Source organism: Strigops habroptila, chromosome 9 (assembly GCF_004027225.2).
Source record: "Strigops habroptila isolate Jane chromosome 9, bStrHab1.2.pri, whole genome shotgun sequence".
Taxonomy (NCBI): Eukaryota; Metazoa; Chordata; class Aves; order Psittaciformes; family Psittacidae; genus Strigops; species Strigops habroptila.
Genome location: NC_044285.2, coordinates 19,110,882 through 19,131,488, shown reverse-complemented (window position 1 = coordinate 19,131,488; position 20,607 = coordinate 19,110,882). Strand labels below are relative to the sequence as shown.

The following is a 20,607-nucleotide window of genomic DNA, read 5'->3' as shown; positions in this document are numbered from 1 at the left end:
CCCAATCATACCTAAATGTCTTGGAGTGGGCATTTACTAAGTTTCTATTGAGCTGGCCTGCTGCAACTGCTGGTTCGTAGCATGCAATTACTTGTTTTAAGCTTGAATCGATTAGCAGAGCTTGAAATAGCACCCAGAAATAGAAGTTCCCAAGAACTCTCTGTCTTAAAAGATACACCAACCTCCTGAGTGATCCAGAAACTCATCTTTGTCCCTTTCCCCACCAAATGTATCAGGATAGTCTTGTGAGTCTTTTGTAAAATTCTCATGAGGAATGCTGCACTTGGAGAAGAAATCTTCCTAAAGCCATCCTCTAAATAGGAACAAGCCAGCACAGTGTTCAGTTCTTAGGTGTCGTGGTTGGGTTCGTGTTTTGGTGTGAGTGGCCTGAGTTGTAGGAAGGCTGGAAGGCTGTGGGACACTGCGGGGCGCGGGCAAGGGGAGCAAACCCAAGGAGCCTTGGCTGCTGCCTGCTGGAATGCCTCTGCTGAAACCACCTTAATTTCATGAAATTTTCCCCTACAATATAGTTATATTGCTACTTTTATGGCAAGGAGAAGTATTTCCTGTGGGCAAGAGGTTTAGATTACTGGCTTTGTAAGGGGGAATGGGATGAAGGTGGCAATAAGAAGTGATCAGCCACTTGGTTGGTTGGTTATTGCCAGGCTGGATGCTTTGGAGCCTTTCATCTCCCCTTCCTCCCCCTTTTAACGTGGCTTTTCATCTAAGCTTTGTGCACAGCTCCACTCAGAAATTCAGAGGTGTCAGTGACATGGCTGGAGTGGAACGTGCTTCCACGACAGCCACTGCAGGTCCCTTCCCATCACTGCTCTGAAAGGTTACAAGTCAGGTTTGCTCTCTCCTAAGGCCAAGAATCAGTCTCCAGGACAGAGTATTGGTGGTTTTTTCCAATGATCATATTGTTTGGCAGGAGAATGCACCATTTGAGTCTGCTCTGGAGTGGAAAGTGATGAAAAGTCTGGGTTTTTTAAAAATCATGTTAAAATTCGATGTGCATCACAATGAAAGTTTAATGTTCTTTTTATTAACTATATACTGCTTTGAGCAAAGGTTTTTATTAGGGATTTGGGTGGCAGGTTTGGACCTGACAGAAGTTAAAATACAAAAACAGCACCTACAAGCAGGGTTGTGTTCATCCAGGGCTTTAAGCGAGACATTCTTCACAGTTAGTGCTTCTGATTTTGGGAAGTAGACAGTAAACCTTTGAGTCTACACAGAAACAGGATGAGGGAGTCTATGAAAAGTATTAAGGCAGTATATAAAGAGATGCATCTAAATGCAGATAATTCAGGTATTAGGTTGTATTTTTCAAACCTCCTCAGGTATATTGTGGTCCCTTGGAATCATTGCGAAATGGAAATGGAGAACAGAAGGCACGTGTAGAGTCCTTCAAAGCCTCTGTAACAATTACATCTAAGAGCTATGGCTTCACAATTCTTGCTGTAGTACAGCTTTGTTCCAAATTAAAACAGCCCAGCCCCTGGTGTCTAACTGAGTCCTAAAGCCCAAAGACACCAGCAGCAATGAAACCACTTCCAGGGGAAAACCACTGCTCAAGTAGACAAGCCTTGTAGCTGGTTTGCTGCACCTCCATTTCCATGCAAATGGCCACCTGAATTTCAATGTGAGTATGTTAGGGGCTTTCAAATGATCCACCATTGTGCCAATTTAAACACTCTGAAATCACCTGTCCTTCTGTGAGAAGCCAGCCTCTGTTCCTATGGAAACAGAAACAGCAGCCTCCGAGCATCCGCCTGGACCAGTTACTGCTCCTCTGAACCCATCTACAGCCGCTGGCTGAAAGCTGGTTCAACGTTCTTCAGACCCTGTGATACCGGTTCTGAAACACCCTCCCTTTGCTTCTCTTAGAAGGAGCTATTTGAACATCCTCCCAAAAGCACTGTTCCACAGTGCAAGGCAGTCCTGCTGGCATTTTGCTTCAGCAGAATTCACAACTCACATCAAGATTAATTGCATAGACGATGCTCTTCTCTAGCGTTTTATAGAAGCTTCCAAGCGAAAGGCTTTCACTGAAAGCTAGACCCAGTGCCTGATTTACGCAAGAGAAAGATAATCACAGTCTTTGCCATAATTATGAAGAACATGAATAGATATCCCCTAAAATCATCATGATACTCTGTATATCCTAAAATTACTGTTCCTATCACAGAAATGCGGGGTCATTTTGTGCTTGGTACGTGTTCGAACCTGGTTAGTTCCCATCCTTACCCCTGAAGGTGTTTCAAAGACAAAAATAGGAGAAGAGAAACTGCGGGCAAGCGCAACATCACAGGAGGCTTGATTAACACGAGCAATATTTGGTAGCTCTTTGGAGAGAAGTAGATCCGCTTTGTGAGAGGGAAAATGAAAAGATTTGGATGTCTATCTCCCCTTCTTGTCATAACTTTAGGTACCTGCAGAAAGATGGCTCTTATTTCTCTGACATCTTTTGCATGTTTTACCAATGTTCTGGCTTTCTCCATCCCATCAGTTCAAAGGAAATCACTACTCATTTGCAAGTACTGCATATTCATTAGCCAAGCAGGCAACGCTTGCAGTGCTGAAGAGGTTTCCGCTTCTCAGAAAGGACTCTGAATACTACAGTGCTGGAAAGCAAGCAGGCTTCAGGTTCACAGAAACATTACACAGAAGTTCAGGATATGCTTTGCAAAGAAATGCTCTTGCCTGATAGAGCTTGCAGGGGGTATGCACACAGGCAACGGCTGCTCAGGGGGGCATTCTGGGTAGAGCAAAAGCAGCAAAGACACTGCTATTCTGGTGAAAAATCATGGCAGTTTACTGGATCTCAACTCATTGGACCTTTGTCCAAAACATATCATCTCCATCAGGTCTGCATCCACACTAAATGTCCCTGCTTTTGTAGTACAGTGAATTGTTTAGCACCATGGGAGGCAACAGCTTAGATTCCTTCAGCATGTTTTAGCACGTATTCTGCATATTTGTTCACATAGAAACATCAGCAATTGTTTTCTAATCTTTCTTCAGAGTGGAAATGCAAAATGAGCAAATCAGCAGTGAACATCTGAGAGATCTTTCCAAAAGTCTTTAAAAAGCAAAACTTTTCTAGATAAATTATGTGCATGTTTATTATTGTAAACAGTCTGAACTGTTACAGTGCAGTTGTTTTAATTTGGGTTTGCTCAGCCTGGAGAAGAGAAGGCTCCAGGGAGACCTTAGAGCACCTCCCAGTGCCTAAAGGGGCTACAGGAAACCTGGAGAGGGGCTTTGGACAAGAGTCTGTAGGGACAGGACAAGGGGCATGGCTTTAACCTGCCAGAGGAGAGACTGAGATGAGCTCTGAGGCAGAAGCTCTTCCCTGTGAGGGTGCTGAGGCACTGGCACAGGGTGCCCAGAGAAGCTGTGGCTGCCCCATCCCTGGCAGTGTTCAAGGCCAGGTTGGACACAGGGGCTTGGAGCAACCTGCTCTAGTGGAAGGTGTCCCTGCCCGTGGCAGGGGGTTGGAGCTGGATGAGCTTTAAGGTCCCTTTAACCCAAACTGGGCTGGGATTCTGTGATCTCAGAATCCCCTTTTGAGGAATGAGACTGTTCAATTAAACTGCAACTTCTACCCGTGGTGGTTCTTAGAGCGTGGTTCAGGATATGGTCAGCTGGAACACCTCAAAATGGCCAGTCTGAAAAAAAACCCCAAAAAGATCAAACTCAGAATTGAAACTGTAGCTTTGAATTACAGGAAGAACAAAAGGATAGATGGTGACAGTTAAATGGCACATTTTCTTTGCCAATACACTGCAGTCTAAGGTGAAGAGGCAACCTCCTCCAGCACATTGTACTGATGGTCTCTGGCCTGTTCCATCTGATCTCGCTTTGTAAACAGCACCTGCAGAATATTCCCAATTCAAATACTAAATCTGGTTAAAGCACTTTAAGCTTCTCCAGTTCCTGCCATGGGCAGGGATGTCTCTCACTAGACCAGGTTGCCCAAGGCTCTGTCCAACCTGGCCTTGAACACTGCCAGGGATGGGGCAGCCACAGCTTCTCTGGGCACCCTGTGCCAGCGCCTCAGCACCCTCACAGGGAAGAGCTTCTTCCTTATGGCTAATCTCAGTCTCCCCTCTGGCAGGTTAAAGCATGGTCTCCGTCTAATAACCACTCAGATTTCTCAGAGAGAGACTGAGCATTCTTTTTGGCAAGGTAACCTCATTCTCTGCCTCAGCATGAGTTACGCCTAATTCAGGAGCAGTCCCCAGCTCTGTGTGGATATGCATTAGGATGATTCTTGGACTACATCTGAGTGAGAGAGACTTTCAGAGGAACAAACACTAGCTAAACTCAATGAAGAGATCAAAATCCCTCTCCTTGTTCCAAAATCCTCCCATTTATAAAAGCAAGGATCTAGCAAAATTTGATTTCTAAAAACATTGCATGTATAACTGTCAGGTGAACAGGGCAAAGGGAGAATTAACAGGGCAGCGAGGAGGTGAAGAATCAATGTTAGGGAGCTCAGATTTGCAGTTTTCCAGAACATACATTTAGTAACTACAAAAACACATCCTACCAAAAGCACAGCTTGTCCTAAGCGAAGCGGTGGGTGACAGAACAAGCAAAACTGCAGTGCTGGTATAAACAGACCCCACTTCTTAGGGGTGCACAACAAAGGAGGCAACAGTCACAAGTTCCAGCAAGGGAAACTCTGACTAGGTGAGAATGTCTCAGTAGTTGTGGTTAAGCAGTGAAACGGGCCCAGAGAGGTGGTGGAGATAGTCAGAGCCTATGAAGGTCCTGGGCAATGCAATCCATCTTTGAAGTTATCCCCACTTGGAGCACGAGATTAAAGCAGGGACTTGTCTTGCACAGATCAGGAGGCAAAAATAATCCTGTTTGAAGTGATCCTACCTCAACCATTTGGCAACGTGTGCTGATTTTTCTGTATATTGCAAGTTCCTTTGAGCACGCAGCATTGCCAACTACAAGCTGCTCTTTCCTCTGCCTGAAAAAAAATGGAGCTTGCTAGAAGTAACAAGAAAAACATCTCAGAAGGTGAACACTGATCTCAATGCTGGTTTTAAGTTAGCAATTATTCTTGTTGTATTATGTATATTATATATATACATATAAATATACCTTCTCTATACAGAGGGTAGTGAAGTGCTTTGTGCCCTTCTCACAAGAAGAAAAGTGACATTACAGGGTAATTCCACACAAATTGGTCCTTAAAGCAGCATCTTTTGTGTGCATAAAGGCTGCTCACATGGATGTGTACCAACGTCTCTGAATGGAGGCGTAAGGAAATACTTAATCATGGAGAATGTGATTTTACCAGCCCCGCTGGTCTCTCAAAGCAAAAAGGAAAAGTTGAAAAAACAATCCACAAGGAATCCACTATAAATAAAGAAAAAGTTGAATTGTTTTGAGAAAGCCACCAATACACCTTTCTTCTGATAGTAATGACAGTGGGAAACCAAGACTGAGCAGCGTTAAACCTCAGGCAAAAGCGCTTACCTGGCTCGAGTGGGATTCAGCTGACGGCTATTTCTGGCATTTCAGGTTTGCAAAGACCCACAAATGCTTTTGCCAGTTCCATGTTCCTGTTTCTAGCTATTGAGGTAGGAGGATGGAGCAAAATATCCCAGTCCGTTTTCTCAAGAGGCGAATGATTACAGTGCTAAATGAGACTAACCAGTGAGTTTGTCTGAACTGTGTAAATTAATCATAGAATCACAGATCTTAAGGTCCTTTCCAACCCAAACCATTCTGTGATTCTATGACTCTGAGCTCTGGACCATACACATGCTGTATTCTACTAGTCCTGCTGTACCTCTTCTTCTTCTTGGTTTATGCACATCACCACAATCCAGCAAATGGCTTGGAGTCGAGTCAAAGAGCCCAGGGCAGTAGCACCCTCCCAAAGGCTTCTTCTCCTTGTTTTGGAAGTTGAACTTTCAAGTTGATGACAACATTTTTAATACTGAGTGCGCAGCTGAATCTGTCATCAAGACTTGTTTCAAAGTGCCACAAGGAACGATGATGAGTGGGCAACTTTGGGTGTATTTTAAACCAACAAAGAAGACAAACACTGCTTTAATATTCCTGGGCCTGCTGGATTTAATTAGACCTTACTTGTTTTAAGATCAGATCCCACTACCACCATGGCAATAGTTGTACTCACATTCCCAGGAACTGCAGTAAACAAATCTGGGTAGGAAAAACAACCCCAACCACTAAAACTTGAAAAGCCTTTTGAATTTCTATCACATATCTTAAAAAATACAGCAAAAGCCTATGGAGTTTCGTTCTGACTCAAAAATGGTAGCCTTGTAATGGCAAGACCTCAACACCTACGTCAGAAGGAATTTCCTGCTTGTTCTGAGAATAATGAAGAGATGGTGTATTGGGAAAAAAGCAAGGCAGAACTAGTTACTTTTACTCACTGAAAAGCGAGTTGGGAGGAAGTATAACTTTAGTCAAGAAGAACACTGCAGGAGCATTACAGGAACTGGTTACCTAGGAATTAAAAACACCTAACGTGCTCAGTGCGAGCTGTGCTGCCAGGCTCTGTCTGTGTTTAGAACACTCAGCTCATTTCTGTGACTACCTAGGAGATAAAAAGCAAATCTCTGTTCTTGCCTAAATTGAAGCTGTCGTGCCATTAACCTTTCAGACTATCTCAATAATCACATAATGGGACTGTACTCACTTTTATGAATGGTAATTGTGGAGCTTTCAACCAAAGTCAACTTTAGAGGTTACTGCTAGAAATATGCAATCCTTGATGCTTTCGAGTGCCATATATTGCAAATGAAAACAAAACCAATTGCTTTTGCAAACTTGCCCAGAAAATGCTAAATGCACACGTTGCTTGTTTTGAATATTCTTTAGCATCTGGAGGAGATGATGTGTCTTTGGTTTATAAAAGCTCAGTATGTTGCCATTGTATATTACATACATACATTGTTCACGTTTCAAGGAGTTGCTTTGGGTGACCCACAGGAATAAATGGACAAATCACAGAAAGAATATTTTAAGTTTTAATCCAACAAACGGAGAGAGTTTTAACACTGTAAAATACCACTGTATTGCTAAGGCTGTAAATTGTACATCAAAACCAATTAATGTCTATAGATGTAAAAATAGCAAGTTTTATGATACAATAAAACACAGTATAGAAACCACTGAAAATTAAGTAGAATCCTCTTAAAACAATTGAGGCATTAATCTACGTGTTTCTCCAAAGGTATTAAGTAAAACACAGTTAATACTGACTCTAAAGATCCTCCCATCTTCCCCACTCCCCGCCCCAATTAAACTGGTTAGAAAACATAGTAGTCACTCAGTTACTGGTTTGCATCCTTTCAGAATCATTTAGAGTCTCCATTTCTTTCAAGTACAGTAGAACAACTCTTCACAACACAAGACTACCCCTGAAGTAACTTATTTCCCAACGCTGTAGAATTCTGCAAGTAAGTATTTCAGATGAATGCTGAAGGCTAGAAGAGGCCCAAAGAAGTCTGCAGGAGGGCAATTAAATTTTGAATGCAAATTATTTACACAAACATTAGTGTACTGTAATTACAGCGTAAAACTTGCAACATAGCTGATGGGTGCTTTTAACAAAAGCTCCAAATGAAACAAAGGGAAGAAAAACAGATTACAAAATAAATACTCTACAGTTCTTCGTGGTAGAAACGTTCATCATGAAGCTGCCTGCCATAATCCGTTGCTTCGCTGTTAAGAAACAAATCTTGGTTCTTAAGAATTTCTGCTTCAGAAAGCTTTTTATCATCATTCAAATCCATTTCTTCAATAAGGTGAAGAGCCTTTAAAATAAATGGAATACCATGTGCACAGTTAATAGAGGTGAGCACTTACAAATAACGCTTTCGGAATGGCTTTGTCCAAGTCCTGCCACACCACCATTACTTGGAACAAGCTAGACAAGGGTTTGCATGCAGAACAGAGCCTTTCTTTCCTCCGTTTGTTTCCCTTTGCCTCTTTTGATTTAAGGTGAAGCTGTGGGCACACTTGCTTTCAGCTCTGGAGGTGTCTGCTGTGCTGAGCCATCTTTTATATCTCCTGAACCCGTGGAGCCCCACTTTCCCATCACACGTGCATACAGAGATCTGCAGCTGGATATTCTCTATTTATGATTTGCAAAAAATGCCCCACCGCTATAATCCATGATGGAATTTTAACTGGGAAGTATTTGATGGCTACCTTCAACAGTGGACAAGCTAAGCCAACTATGCACAGGAACTTCAGCTTTGGGTAGCAAAAAAGGGGACTAGTTTAGCAGTAAAACAAAAAAGCCCAATTCCAGAATAATTTACTTGTAGCTTATTGACAAGTATTACATAGCTCAAAGCTAACAAGCCAGGACAGCAGCTATTGCACCTATTATTTCTGAGAAATAGAGTTGTCCTAGCATTACGTGGGATTAATTTAATTTGCCAGACATCTACGAATACAAGGATTTAGAGAATCCTTCTGTTCCTACATTTTCTGATTGGTTTGGCTCAATGTAAGTGCTGAGTGACTTTTTTAAAACATTAAATATTACTTACATTTAAGCTGACTACATCACCAAAAAGCACTGAAGAAAATAACAGGGACAAACGTCAGCCAAGCAGATTCTAAAAGCACTCTGCATGGCGAAAGCTAAAAGATTATTAAGACAAACATCCTGGTAAACACATAGCCATTCCTGGAAATGGAATGTATAATCATTTTTCTATTTTTATGTTATTTAGCTACCAGGTTTCTCAAATCATTTTGAAATGCCAAAATGGCACTGCAATATTCAGCTTATGATTTAAATCAATGCTGCCTTCTCTTTATGATAGGTGACTTCACTAAGCCCTTATATTAACTGAAGGGAGGAAGAAAAAGCACATTACAGAAACGAAAAAGACAGACTTCTTGCAGAACCAAGCTATTCCTACAGCACAGCCTTGCTGTAAGCTAACATCTGAATGAATAGGGAACTGGTAAAAGAAACCCCAAAATAACCAAGCAAACCAACACAGGCATGACCAGACTCAACACCAGACAGAATTCATGTCGTTATAACAGTGTGGTTTCTGTGAAGTAAGAACCAAGCACCCTCAAGAGTCAGATGTTAAAAAAAGCAAAGGCTTAAGATCCCCATTAACAAAAATACCACCAGAGCACTCGAACAGCTTAACCTCCTGCAAGGTCAGGCACGGGAGAGCCCGCGCCGCTGCTCGCCACACGGCTTTTTCTGTCACCAAGAGCTGAGACCTCAGCAAGGAGATGGGCCAACACAGCACATGGGCTATGCTGTGCGACATCAAGTGTCTCCTTGTCTCTACCAGGCATGGGAAGACCTATTGTTTCTGCCATTCTAACACTAATATCCCCCAGTGCAAAGGAAAGAGACTCGGACAAATTCAGATTAAAAGTTACTAGGGGAAAGGTAGAAACCTCCTCTACTGCAGTCAGCGACTGGGAAGTCTGCTCATTAAAATAGGTTGTTCTGGAACACTCAGTGCTTCTACTGCCTGCTATGACAAAATAAAGACAGCTAAAATGAGAATCCACTTCAACCTATTATGGCATTCTACCCCTGATTAAACCATTTTCATCATCATCATCAAAGTTTGCGTTACGGCATCTTGAATCACAGAATACTTCCATTTTCTTGTACTTATGAAATACAAGTTTTTAGTTCTACAAATTATGGCGATTTATCCAGTTTGAAGAATCACAATCAATTTTTGTTTTCAAAATGATGCTGTCAGTATGTAACAGCTGCTTTTAGTTGTGTATCTCATCAGATTTACCTACAACTACCACAAAATAAGACTAAAATACCGTACCCTTAAGTCAAACCAGATAAGCTGTTTAAAACAGGTAGAAAAGTACTTTGTTAATTTACATTCGTATAATTAATAGGAACTTCAAATTTGCCTAATGCACTTAAAGGACCTGCATTCTTTGTCAGATTGAAAGAAAGTTAAAAATATGTACAAAGATGTACCTAAGCATTCTTTTTCAGCTATTAAGACATGATAAATCTAAATGCATCTATCATTTTGTGGCGATACATTCATAATTCTCCTGCATTAATTAAAATCTAAACAGCAGTCAAAACACGTACCTCCTCTTGGGCAATACCCTGATTATTAGGTACTATCCAAGACAACAGCTCTTGAGGGTCGAGTTTTCCATCATTATCCTTGTCGTAGTCATTCACAAACCGATCCTTCTCCACAAGTATCCATTCTGGATCTTCCCTTGCAGCTAGTAAGACACATTTGTCAAGTTTAAAGCCACTCTGTACCTCAAAGCAGATGTTTTCACTTTTTCTCATAGCAAATTCGGTTAATCTCACAAAACAGAAAAGTGATTTCAGGAAATAAAGCCAAGCCTTACAGACCAGTCCCAAGAGATTAAATAAATGCAACTGTCTGCATCTGAAAAAAATACTTGTATACAATAAAAAAGAGTTTAAAGCTAAGGCAATATTAACACTGTAAATTTACAATTGAACTGAGCAGATATTAAAGTCAAGGTTTACCATAAACTGAACCCTCTATCTTAGTATCTCCACATTTACCCAGCTTGATAATGGAGAAAGCATCCTTTACATTGAATGTGCTCCCAAGGAGATGGTTTCCTACATATTGTGACATCTGATGCATCAGAAGGAAGAAGTTCAGGTGGATGACAGAGATACCTTACATCTGCAGTATTTACCCTGACTGAGTTAAGATTACTCTCTCCCATGAACACGCAGCCATCGCGTTGCAGATGCCATGCTGAGAGTATCACACAGCAGCAATGTGAGCAGTACCACAGGCCTCAGACATTGGTCATCTTGGCTCATAACAGATGGAGGAAAGTAGGAAAAAGCTTTAAATCAACAAGTGTCCCAAGAAGTTGGTGGATAGTGTTTGGCAGGATTTTGTGGCATTATGAAATTCTAAGGCCATACAAAGTTTTTAACAACATTCTACTGCCTGTTCTCCTGCTTTAATGTCAAGAGAAGTCCACCTGTGACAGTTAACAGGAGGCAAAGCTCTTTACTAGCTCAGGCTCAAAGCAATACTGCAGGCTTTCAAATTAGTTCACTGTCTCATTTTTGTTTGTTTCCTAAAATACCTGGAAAATACCCAAAGCAATTTCATTCACTGTTGTTCTTTATTTGTATACTTGGTTTATACTTACCCTATGCATTGGTATTGCATCCTGCAATCTAGCCAGCAATCTTAAACTTGTCTCTAACTCTTTGAGAAATTTAGAAGTAGTTCATCAAACTGATAACCATTGTAGACAAGCAAGAACAGGTATTAAGACTTATGAAAATCCAAAGTAGTTGTCATCACAAGCAGATAAATAACAGTTCAAATGTAATTAGGTTTCTGTTATAAAAGAACAAAAAGAGTGAAGTCTGTCTCCTTCCTAACATCTACTTTTGCAAGTCGATTATCCCTTAATGTCACAATTCACCATACACTGTTGCCCAAAGCCACAAGACAGTTATGAAACCAGACCCACCATGTAGTTTATTAAGTCATTTTAAAGTGCACTGCAGGAACACTGTCTGCAGACGAGATGGCTGTTTGGAGAAGAGTTCAAGTAGTTTCTACAGTTACAGTCGATTCTGAATTCTTGCTAAAATGTGCTAATGACAAAGCTGTCACCTTCTCTCTTACTGCAAGGGCCCTAACAACCATTTCACTCCTTTCCAACAACTTGAAAAGCTTTTTTCAAGTCAAAGCAGGAAAAAGGATAAAAGAAGTCTAGCTGCATCAGAGATCTATTATTTTTACTGGCTCTGGCAAATAAAGACAGTTACAAAAGGCGAAATGCCAAGGTTCACTGGAGTGAACAGAAACTGACTATTCCCCTATTTCTCCATATCCTCATGTGGCTTAAACATTTTCCCCAGCTAGAATGTTAGTCCACACTCAGGAACTAGCACTCCTTAGGACCAAGCAGACTTTCCACATGCTTAAAGCTACTGGTCTTTTTGGAACTGGAGGAGTTATTTGCCCTATCTTGTAGCAAATCAAATACAACATAGAAAATATGTATCTCTTAGCAATATAGGTAAACTATTGATTAACACTAGCTAAGTGTCCTTTTTCTTGTTAAAGAAGGAATAGATCAAGTTTAAGGAAGGGCAAGAGTGAGGAAAAAAGTGAAAGCAGAGAGGCTTTTGGTATCTGGTCCAGGGAACGGGCTCCTTACGCTTCCCCTCCACCTCTCTAAAACACAGCTTCAATCCTCCTGAAGCAAGGCTCACAGCTGCCTTCTTAAGCTGATAAAGACCAGGGAAGTTTAACCTTACATTCCTGCTGGCTGGTTTCACAGACATGTTCAGTTAGCAAAACCATGTCTTACTGCAGCTGCATACCTAGTGATGAGGAATGTGCTTTCAGTTACACGAAGTAACTTGCAAGGAAAGGAGTGGAATGGGCTATATGCAAACTACTGCCAAACACATACAGGGCACAGCGAAATAATGAGCCGCTGTGCCCAGTTTCAGGAAACTGAATTATTCTAAAAGACAGGATAATGTTACTCAGAATCTACAGGTGGAGACACAAAAAGCTGAAAATAAAGGTGCATGCAATTCACCCCATTCCAAAAGCTTTTGTTAGTTCCTTCTTTCATGCCCCCCCTGCCTTTTTCCTTACTTGGGTCTCTTCTGTAATCACCAAGGAATTCTTCCAGGCTAACAAATCCGTCACCATCTTTATCATGTTCTTCTAAAGCCTCCTGAATGACAAAGTCCTTTTGTATACATAAAAAAAGCAAAATAATCAATTTGTGGAAAATTAGCAACTTGTAATCAAGAGAAACAGCAATAAATAATTTTGGAGCAGTAAGGTGTTCTTTAAAGACTCCCTCATGTCAAATCTGCTTTTCTGTTTTCCACAGACTAGTCCAGTAATTGGTTCCTGTGCACCAAGGCAGATGTGTTCCGAAGAGTTTAGGCTGCCAGGTTTTATGAAAATCAGATCTGAAAGGTGTACACAGAGTGGGAGTCCTTCAGCATAATTCAAAACTACAGAAATAGCTGAGAAAGATGAATTTGTACAGAGCTGTGTCATCTCATTTCGCTTTTCATGTGATGTATTCACTAATTTGCATTTTTCCTTTGCAAAGAAATCTTTCCTGTGAATCTCCTTGCTCGAACTGAACTCTGAACTAGATATGAGACTTCCCACTCAAGCCCCAGCTCCTGACCTCCAGCACTGGATCCACCACACATTAGCTGAGTGTTAATTTGGTCTGTAAAAGCCATACACGTAACTGCTCAAAAGCACACTTCCTGGAGTGCCGGGGCTGAGCGTTTGCATTACAAAGATGTTGCATCTAAAGACACAGGCTGATAAAGATACTCCCCTGAACCTTACCGTCATATACTCCACTTCTTCAGGATGTTCAAAAGCAACAAATTCATCCACATTTAGATCAGGAACATCATCTCTGTTAGCTTGTTCAAAACGCTTTTTCTCCTTTAAATGAAGCTTAGAAAATAGATTTAGTTAGAGTACTTAATGAAAAGGAAAAACAACATCATAGTAGCTGGCCGTGAGCTCATTAGAATATTAATTGCTTCACATTATCTACTCGTGTTCTACTGATGTTATATTTTCACTAAAAAGAGCTCATCCAGAGCAACAAGAACTGCACTATTAACTGAAGTAGTTTTATTCTAAGAACTGCATAAAAACTTCCTTTTTTCCAATTTAAGGAGGCATTTAAAACACACTCTTAGCCAGGGCTTCGAAAACACAAATGGGAGATAATGAAAAGACCACGAATTCTTGTCATTATATCTGCTTCCTTTTCTAAAAGTCACCAATTCCCAAACTAACGTAGTGGCGTACAATGATTATCATTAATGGTAGCCATTGCAAATTCCAGAATTTACATTTTAAAGGACACTTAACCTTCTGGATCTATATCTCATTTATATCAAGGGCTGTTTGTAGTTCTAAGAAGGTCCTGAAATATCATATATGTAAAATGTCTTTTCTGAAGCCATTTTAAGTGCTGAAGGATTAGACAGCTTCCTTTAACACAGGACTGTTGTCCATTACATCTCAATATATTTCAAAGCAAGTCACTTCTCTAACCCATTTTAATTTGAGATATCAGCACACTCTTTAAAACTAAATAATATCCACAAATAACCATTTGAAATCGTACTTCCTAGTTTATAGCCTATTTATTGAAATTTCTCTCAAAATTAGGCTAACCTGAGTAATACAGAGCATAAGATGTAACAAAGTATAACTGTAAGATCTTAACTATTCTACAAAATAATTAAACGTACTCCACAAGAAAAGGTGTCCTTAGCTGGGAGTTTAAATAGGAAGGCAATTCAGAAGGGCTCACTGTAGGAACTACTGAACTGCAACATCAACTTTAGCTATTGAGGGAGAGTCTGGTTTTCGGTGTGTTTTTCTGAGCAGTGATGGACAAGGCTGCCACCTTCTGGTAAATTCATATGTTTACTTGAAGTCAACTCTAAATCAATACCATGCTCTATAACCTTTCCATCTTGCTCAGAGCAGGATCACTGATTTCCGAATGTAAGGAAAAGGCTGAAGCTGCCTGACATGTGATGCTTGTACAAATCTGCTGATTTTGCTCTTTACAATATATGTTGAAGAAATCAGCAAGCATGAAAACCTAGGAGGCAAAGTATAGTGTGAGTAGGAGTTCTAGCTCAGCACAGGCATCTTTCATTGCAGTATCTCAAACATGGGATCAATATTTTGACGGGTAGTTCCATCTGAAGTCTTGTTTTATTTATAAGCTATGTAATTATTCTGTAAAGTGACCTCCAAAGCTTTACAGATTGTTTCCTCAGTGTGCAAAATCCCTGGTCCATCGTCTGTTTTAGTTTCACTTCTGCCAACATCCTGTATTATCTACTAACTACTTTAACTAAAAGCAGGCAAAGCAATCCTTACAGGGAAAAACCAACCAACCAACCAAAACACCCCCCCCCAACAAACCAAAAACTCCAAAACCAAACCAAAACTCAGGCCAGAATAGTCTAAAACTCGCTTATTCCCTTTCTGGGAAATATTTCCATGTGCATATAAATGTGTAACTTGAAAGGAAACAAGTTTTGCTATGTGGTGATTCTTGGTGAACCTTTCCTCCTTGCCTCTCTCTTTCCACTCTTAAGTATCTGCTCTCACAGATGAGATTAATCCATATACATCCAGTTTTAGTGATCAGTTTGAATTCAATGTCCAAATATCAATGTCTGAATTGCTATTGCTTTCTTTGTAGGTCTCTAATGGGCAGAAAGCATTAAAGCAGACAATACTGACGCCTCACACTGGCTACTTGAGAAATAACTGAAAAAGTGGGTAGAACAGTGCAATAAAGGGGGTTAAGGAATACAAGGGTTCATTGACCTCCAACACCAGTTGTAGTGGCCCCTGCTGAAGGCAGGACACTGGTGAGGCTACAGACCCAACCTGCTAGGTTGCCATCTTGTTTTAAGAAGATGGCTGGAGACTGTTGCTCTGTGATAAGACTGTCAACAGACTTACACTCCACTCAGCTAGCAAAATATACTCAGGAGGTACAATTTCATTCTATCTTCATTTTGTTGGTAGCAGCTTTAATACTCCATTACTCTCCTTTAATTACTCCCCTATCTCAGATGGATGAAAGCGTTAAAACAATGTGCCAGCTGCTGCGGTTTCTCTACCCATCTTGTTCTATCACAATAAACAAACATCGCTGCTTTTTACCAGCAGCTTATAGAAACTGATGCTGAAACATTTTACCTGTCGAAATGATTCTTCTTCCTGATCCTCCAGGACAGAGTTCTCATCAAAATCAATTTCACGATCGTACATGTGCATATTATACTCCTTCCACGAAAGTAATCCATCACCATCTTTGTCATAGTCGTTGAAGTGTTGCTTAGCTTCTTGTGTAACATAATGTTTAAAAGACTGCTGTATCCAGGAGCTCAGCTCATCTGTGAAAATCATTAAAAAATAATAAAATGTAAAAGATCAAGAATCATCTGCACTATAAAAACTGTAAAAGATACCACAGGTCTGTTCAGTCTGGAATATACTCTGCAAATCAGAAGTAAGCATATAGGGAAGAGGTTATTTAAAGCAAAACTATCTGTTTATGCTATGGCTTTCTTTTCCAAGTTAACTGAATGAGAGAATAGATCACAGCTTCATTTTTCTTTGGTGGTACCATTTCCCCATCGATACCCTTAGGCTGGAGTTACATGGTGGCTTTAATACGGCCTGTATAGGTGCTGCCAGAAAAAGTGTGATACACCTGGGGAATGGCAGGAAAAAATGCTTACAGATAGTGTTCATAGAGCTGCATGGCAGAGCCAATCACCAAAAACTTCTCTTAGTTTTCAGCTGAGAAATTGCCCTTACTGAGCTCACTGGGACCTGGACAAGGGAAGCAGCCTGTCCCTTCCAGTGCCTGCTGACAGAAATGTCAGCTTGCAATTACAACTTGGCCAAGCCTTTCAAATCTGAAGTCAACTGTTGCTCCTTTCATCTTTTAATCATTTTTTTGTCTTCAGAGCTTTATGAAAATGATGCTGAATATGGTTTAAACAGACAGCTCTAAACATGACTTGGTACCCCAAAAAGACATTGTTCCCATCAGTCTTGGGTTTCTTCTGAAAAATCCACCAACTGCCATAAAACTAAATTCACTGCTGTGGCCTTCATTACCCTTTACTTGGGGCTGAAATCAAGCCTTTTGTATTCTGGAAACGCCTTTAAGCTACTTGTTTTTATAGAAATGTGGCGAAAAGAAATAAAGCTTAATATACAGATGAATTCACACAAATACATCAAAGTTACTTCCTTTAAAGAAGATGGGGAGAACATACTTTCTCAGGTACCTGGAAGGGGAAGACCACTTCCTCAGCATTGCAAAATGATATAGCTAAATCAACTCAACTGCAATGCTGCTCTGAAGAGTCCTGATGACTACTAAAATATCCTACAGAATTCTACTTAAGAAAAACCTTACAGCATTTTTTAGATACCAAAATATCTTATTCTATCCTTCTTGACAGAAGCGTCAAAGGAGTTTCAATACAGCTTTACGAGGTTTATTTAAATGTCTTTGAAAAGCAGCAAGAAATTTTTAAAAATATACTCTGAATATTGAATTTGAATTACCAAAGGAACCCACTTTCTAACAGATTCTGTGAATTGATTGAATGTGCAGAGGCGTGCATGCCATGGTTTGTGCTGAAGCTTGTGCACAACACCAGCACTGCTTTACAAGAACCTGCAACACGCCTTCTCAAAGATGGGCAACATCTAATTTATAGCATGGTTTTATTCCCAGCGTTTAAGGCATGAGGCACAACCATCTGAACATGTCATGTCCAGTGCCATTAATCAGAAGTACTTAATGCTCTGACATTAGAGAAGCAGTATTCATTTATCACATCTTCTGTCACTGTTAGCCTCCAAGCAGAGGCACCACCAGTAAGGAAAATTTCTCCAGGAATGTTTTGCAACACACTGAGAAATAAATGAGCTGAAAAAGCTTCAATACTATAAACTTCTTAGTGTAAAAACGCATTCCACTGTGAGTTTTCCTTTGGGAAGTGAAGGGAAGGCAAGTTTCCATTGGACTTGATAAGGATGGAGTATGGGTGGGATTTCTACACTTTAAATAGACCTCTTCCCTTATAGCCTTCCCTTTGTGAACTGCCTGTTGCTTGTTACAGGGATAAGCCAGCCCACTGAAGTTATATACTACCTCACCTCTACCCAGTCAGAGGCTGGAACACTGAAATAAGAGTTTCAGCATATGAAGTGAAAGACATTCAAGAGATGTAGTTGATCCTGTCTTTAAAACTGTGTTTTATCCTCTCACCTAGAAAGCTTCCTGCATGTTTAATACCATGTTAATGAAATATCACTGTTCTAGTGTTTGTACAAGGATTTTACTTGCTTTCTGTGCGTGAACTTGAGAGACTTTGGATTTTTGTCAAAATCACAGCAAAACAACAAAAATACACTTTCATAGTGAGGTTTTAAATTAAAAAAAAGCATCATAATGATGTACTGAAAAGAAGGGCCTGAGTTTACTGTGGAGTTCACAAGTTTGGCTGATAAAAACCTGTCTGAGACATTTGATACTATATTGTGATGAATGTATGATCACTCAGTGTCAGTTAGTGTCACCAGGTATTGAAACACATGTATGTAGACCTATGCCTGCAGTGCCCTTTCTTTGCCTCTTAAACTTGCTCCGAGTGGCACAACCAGAATTTCAAGCACAGAAATCCACTTGATTCAAAGTGGCTTCAGACATGCAAGGAGCATGTACGAGCACAAAGCTGGTTCTTGCAACTTGGTATTGCGCTCTGAGCCATGCTCACTCATGCCTGTGCGATCTCCTGGGCTTCTTTCACTGCCTAAAAGAGAAGCCTTAGGGACTGAGACACCCTCTGTGTATGTATCTGTATATACGTCCTCTGCTGGTGTTCCTAACGCACTGAGCTAGAGGGTTGTTAGGTGTTTCACGGGGGTTCTCCACAGCGTAACTGTCACCGGCTGTGTCACGGGCAGAGCGTGTCTTTTCCTCCTGAAGGCACCGGGCCAGACCTGGGGCACGGACAAAGCCCGGTCCTGGCCCGGTTAAACCCCGCCATGTGCCACCCGTGGCCGCCGTTACCCTTGGTGAGGAGGCCGTCCGCATCCGAGTCGATCTTCTTCACAATGGCCCTCAGCCGCCGCTGCTGCTCTTCCGGGCTGAGCCGCGCGTACTCCTCCGCCTCGTCCTGCGGCAGAGGAACCGCGCGTCACCGCGGGCCCTTCCCGCCCCGGCGGCCCGCCCCGCGGCCTCCTGGGCCCGCTCCCGCCTCCCGCCCGCCCGCGGGCCGGGCCCCCACCTGTCCGCCGAGCAGCGCCTCCCGGTCGTAGTCGGCGCGGTGCTGTTCGTGCGCCGCGGCCAGGGCCAGGCCCAGCGCCAGCAGCACCGGCCACCGCCGCATCTCGCCCGCCGAGAACGGGACCCGCGGCGAGGGGCGGGGAGAGGGGCCGCGGAGGGCGGGCCCCGGGTGCCGCCTGAGCGACACACAGCGGGAACGTGCCGCTCGGTAAGGACGGGAGAGTTCATCTTCCCCTCTGTCCCGAGCCTATGTGCTGTATCAGGGGAACACACCAACCGCTATACCAAGACACACGGATCATTTTCCAGCTTCAGGGCATCAGTGAAGCCTGGCAGACCGAAGTGACTGCCACCAGGGCTTCAGACAAGCATCGACAAACCCCGGCACGAGGGAGGATTCGCAGGAACGAGCAGCGTAAAAGCTTTATACCAAAAAGGAACGCACGTTTCTCTTGCTTGAGGCCCCAACTCACAAATAGCACTTCTAAGGCAAAGCTGAAGGGAAGCAATGCTTCGTGAGAGTTAGCAAGGTAGATCAATACAAATGTTCCTAACTGTTCAGCACACATAATAGAAAAGAAAGCAGTAAAATAAATTTAGCCTCATTGACCACGCAGACAAACTAAAAATACATCAAGTAAATGAGCAGGGGCCTCCCCAGGAGCCGTCATGTGAAATTGGGATTGCTCTGATCTCGAGCCCACCGAGGTCAAATTAATCAGCCCTACAGGATTAACTGAGATTTACGTGAGACTGCTGTTAGATTTGTTATTCCTCCTTCCAGTATTCATGTATTTCTGGAACTCCTCTTTTAAACAGCAAGAAGGGAGATCACCCCACCTGGATTTCCAGAAATACAATTGTTGCCAGCTTTAGGCAGAGCCCTCAATTAATGGAGGTTGTCTGCTTGGCTGTCCTGCCTCTTCTGTGGCGATAGCAATGTTCTGCTGCCCGGTTAACCTCAGATTCTATTAACTGTGAAGAGCTACAACAATTCATTTTGAAGATCTGAGGGTAAAATATTGCAATAAATCAGTAAATGTGTTATTGCAATTTCCTGCCCTAATAAGAAATGTCTTTCTATTAAAAAATCTAATACTAAAGTCTAATATTTTTATTGGTTTAAATGTCAAATTTCCCATCAGTATGTATATAAATCACATGCACAAAATGTGAATGAAGTCGTACTATTTGAGCATGTGTAGACAAAGCAATCCAATAAGCAATCAAAACAGAAATAAGATTTGACTCATTGTCCTGGGTTCAGCTATAGCAGTCATTTTTCTCCTGCTTAGTAGCTGGTGCAGTGCTGTGTTTTTTAACTTTCAGCCTGGGAACAACGCTGATAACACCGATGTTTTTAGTTGTTGCTAAGTAATGTTTATTCCAACCAAGGACTTTCTCAGTCTCATGCTTTGCCAGGGAGGAGGGAAAGCCGGGAGGAAGCAGAGACAGGACACCTGACCCAAACTAGCCAAAGGGGTATTCCATACCACAGCACGTCATGCCCAGTATATAAACCGGGGGGAGTTACCCGGAAGGCCCAGATCACTGCTCGGGTCGGGCTGGGTATCGGTCGGCGGGTGGTGAGCAATTGTATCCTCTCCCCTTGTTATTTCACTAATCGTTATTATCATTGGTGGTAGCAGTAGTGGTTTTGTGTTATACCTTAGTTGCGGGACTGCTCTTATCTCAACCCGTGGG

At 41.8% G+C, this 20,607-nt stretch overlaps 1 protein-coding gene across 2 annotated transcripts; it reads right to left on the bottom strand.

The window, feature by feature from the left end:
- Positions 1-7,013: 7,013 nt before the first annotated feature.
- RCN2 (reticulocalbin 2) lies at positions 7,014-19,179 on the bottom strand. 2 transcript variants are annotated; one of them, XM_030496788.1, is made up of 7 exons: positions 18,905-19,179; positions 18,688-18,793; positions 15,789-15,985; positions 13,386-13,487; positions 12,663-12,759; positions 10,118-10,260; positions 7,014-7,817 (listed from the first exon to the last, which is right to left on the bottom strand). In XM_030496788.1, the coding sequence occupies exons 1-7, from the start codon at positions 19,004-19,006 to the stop codon at positions 7,665-7,667; spliced, it is 900 nt and encodes a 299-aa protein (XP_030352648.1). In that variant the 5' UTR covers positions 19,007-19,179; the 3' UTR covers positions 7,014-7,664. The 2 variants fall into 2 exon arrangements, with proteins under 2 accessions (XP_030352648.1, XP_030352647.1); XM_030496787.1 differs by having other exon boundaries at positions 13,386-13,499; positions 18,905-19,057.
- Between the last annotated feature and the right edge of the window lie 1,428 nt (positions 19,180-20,607).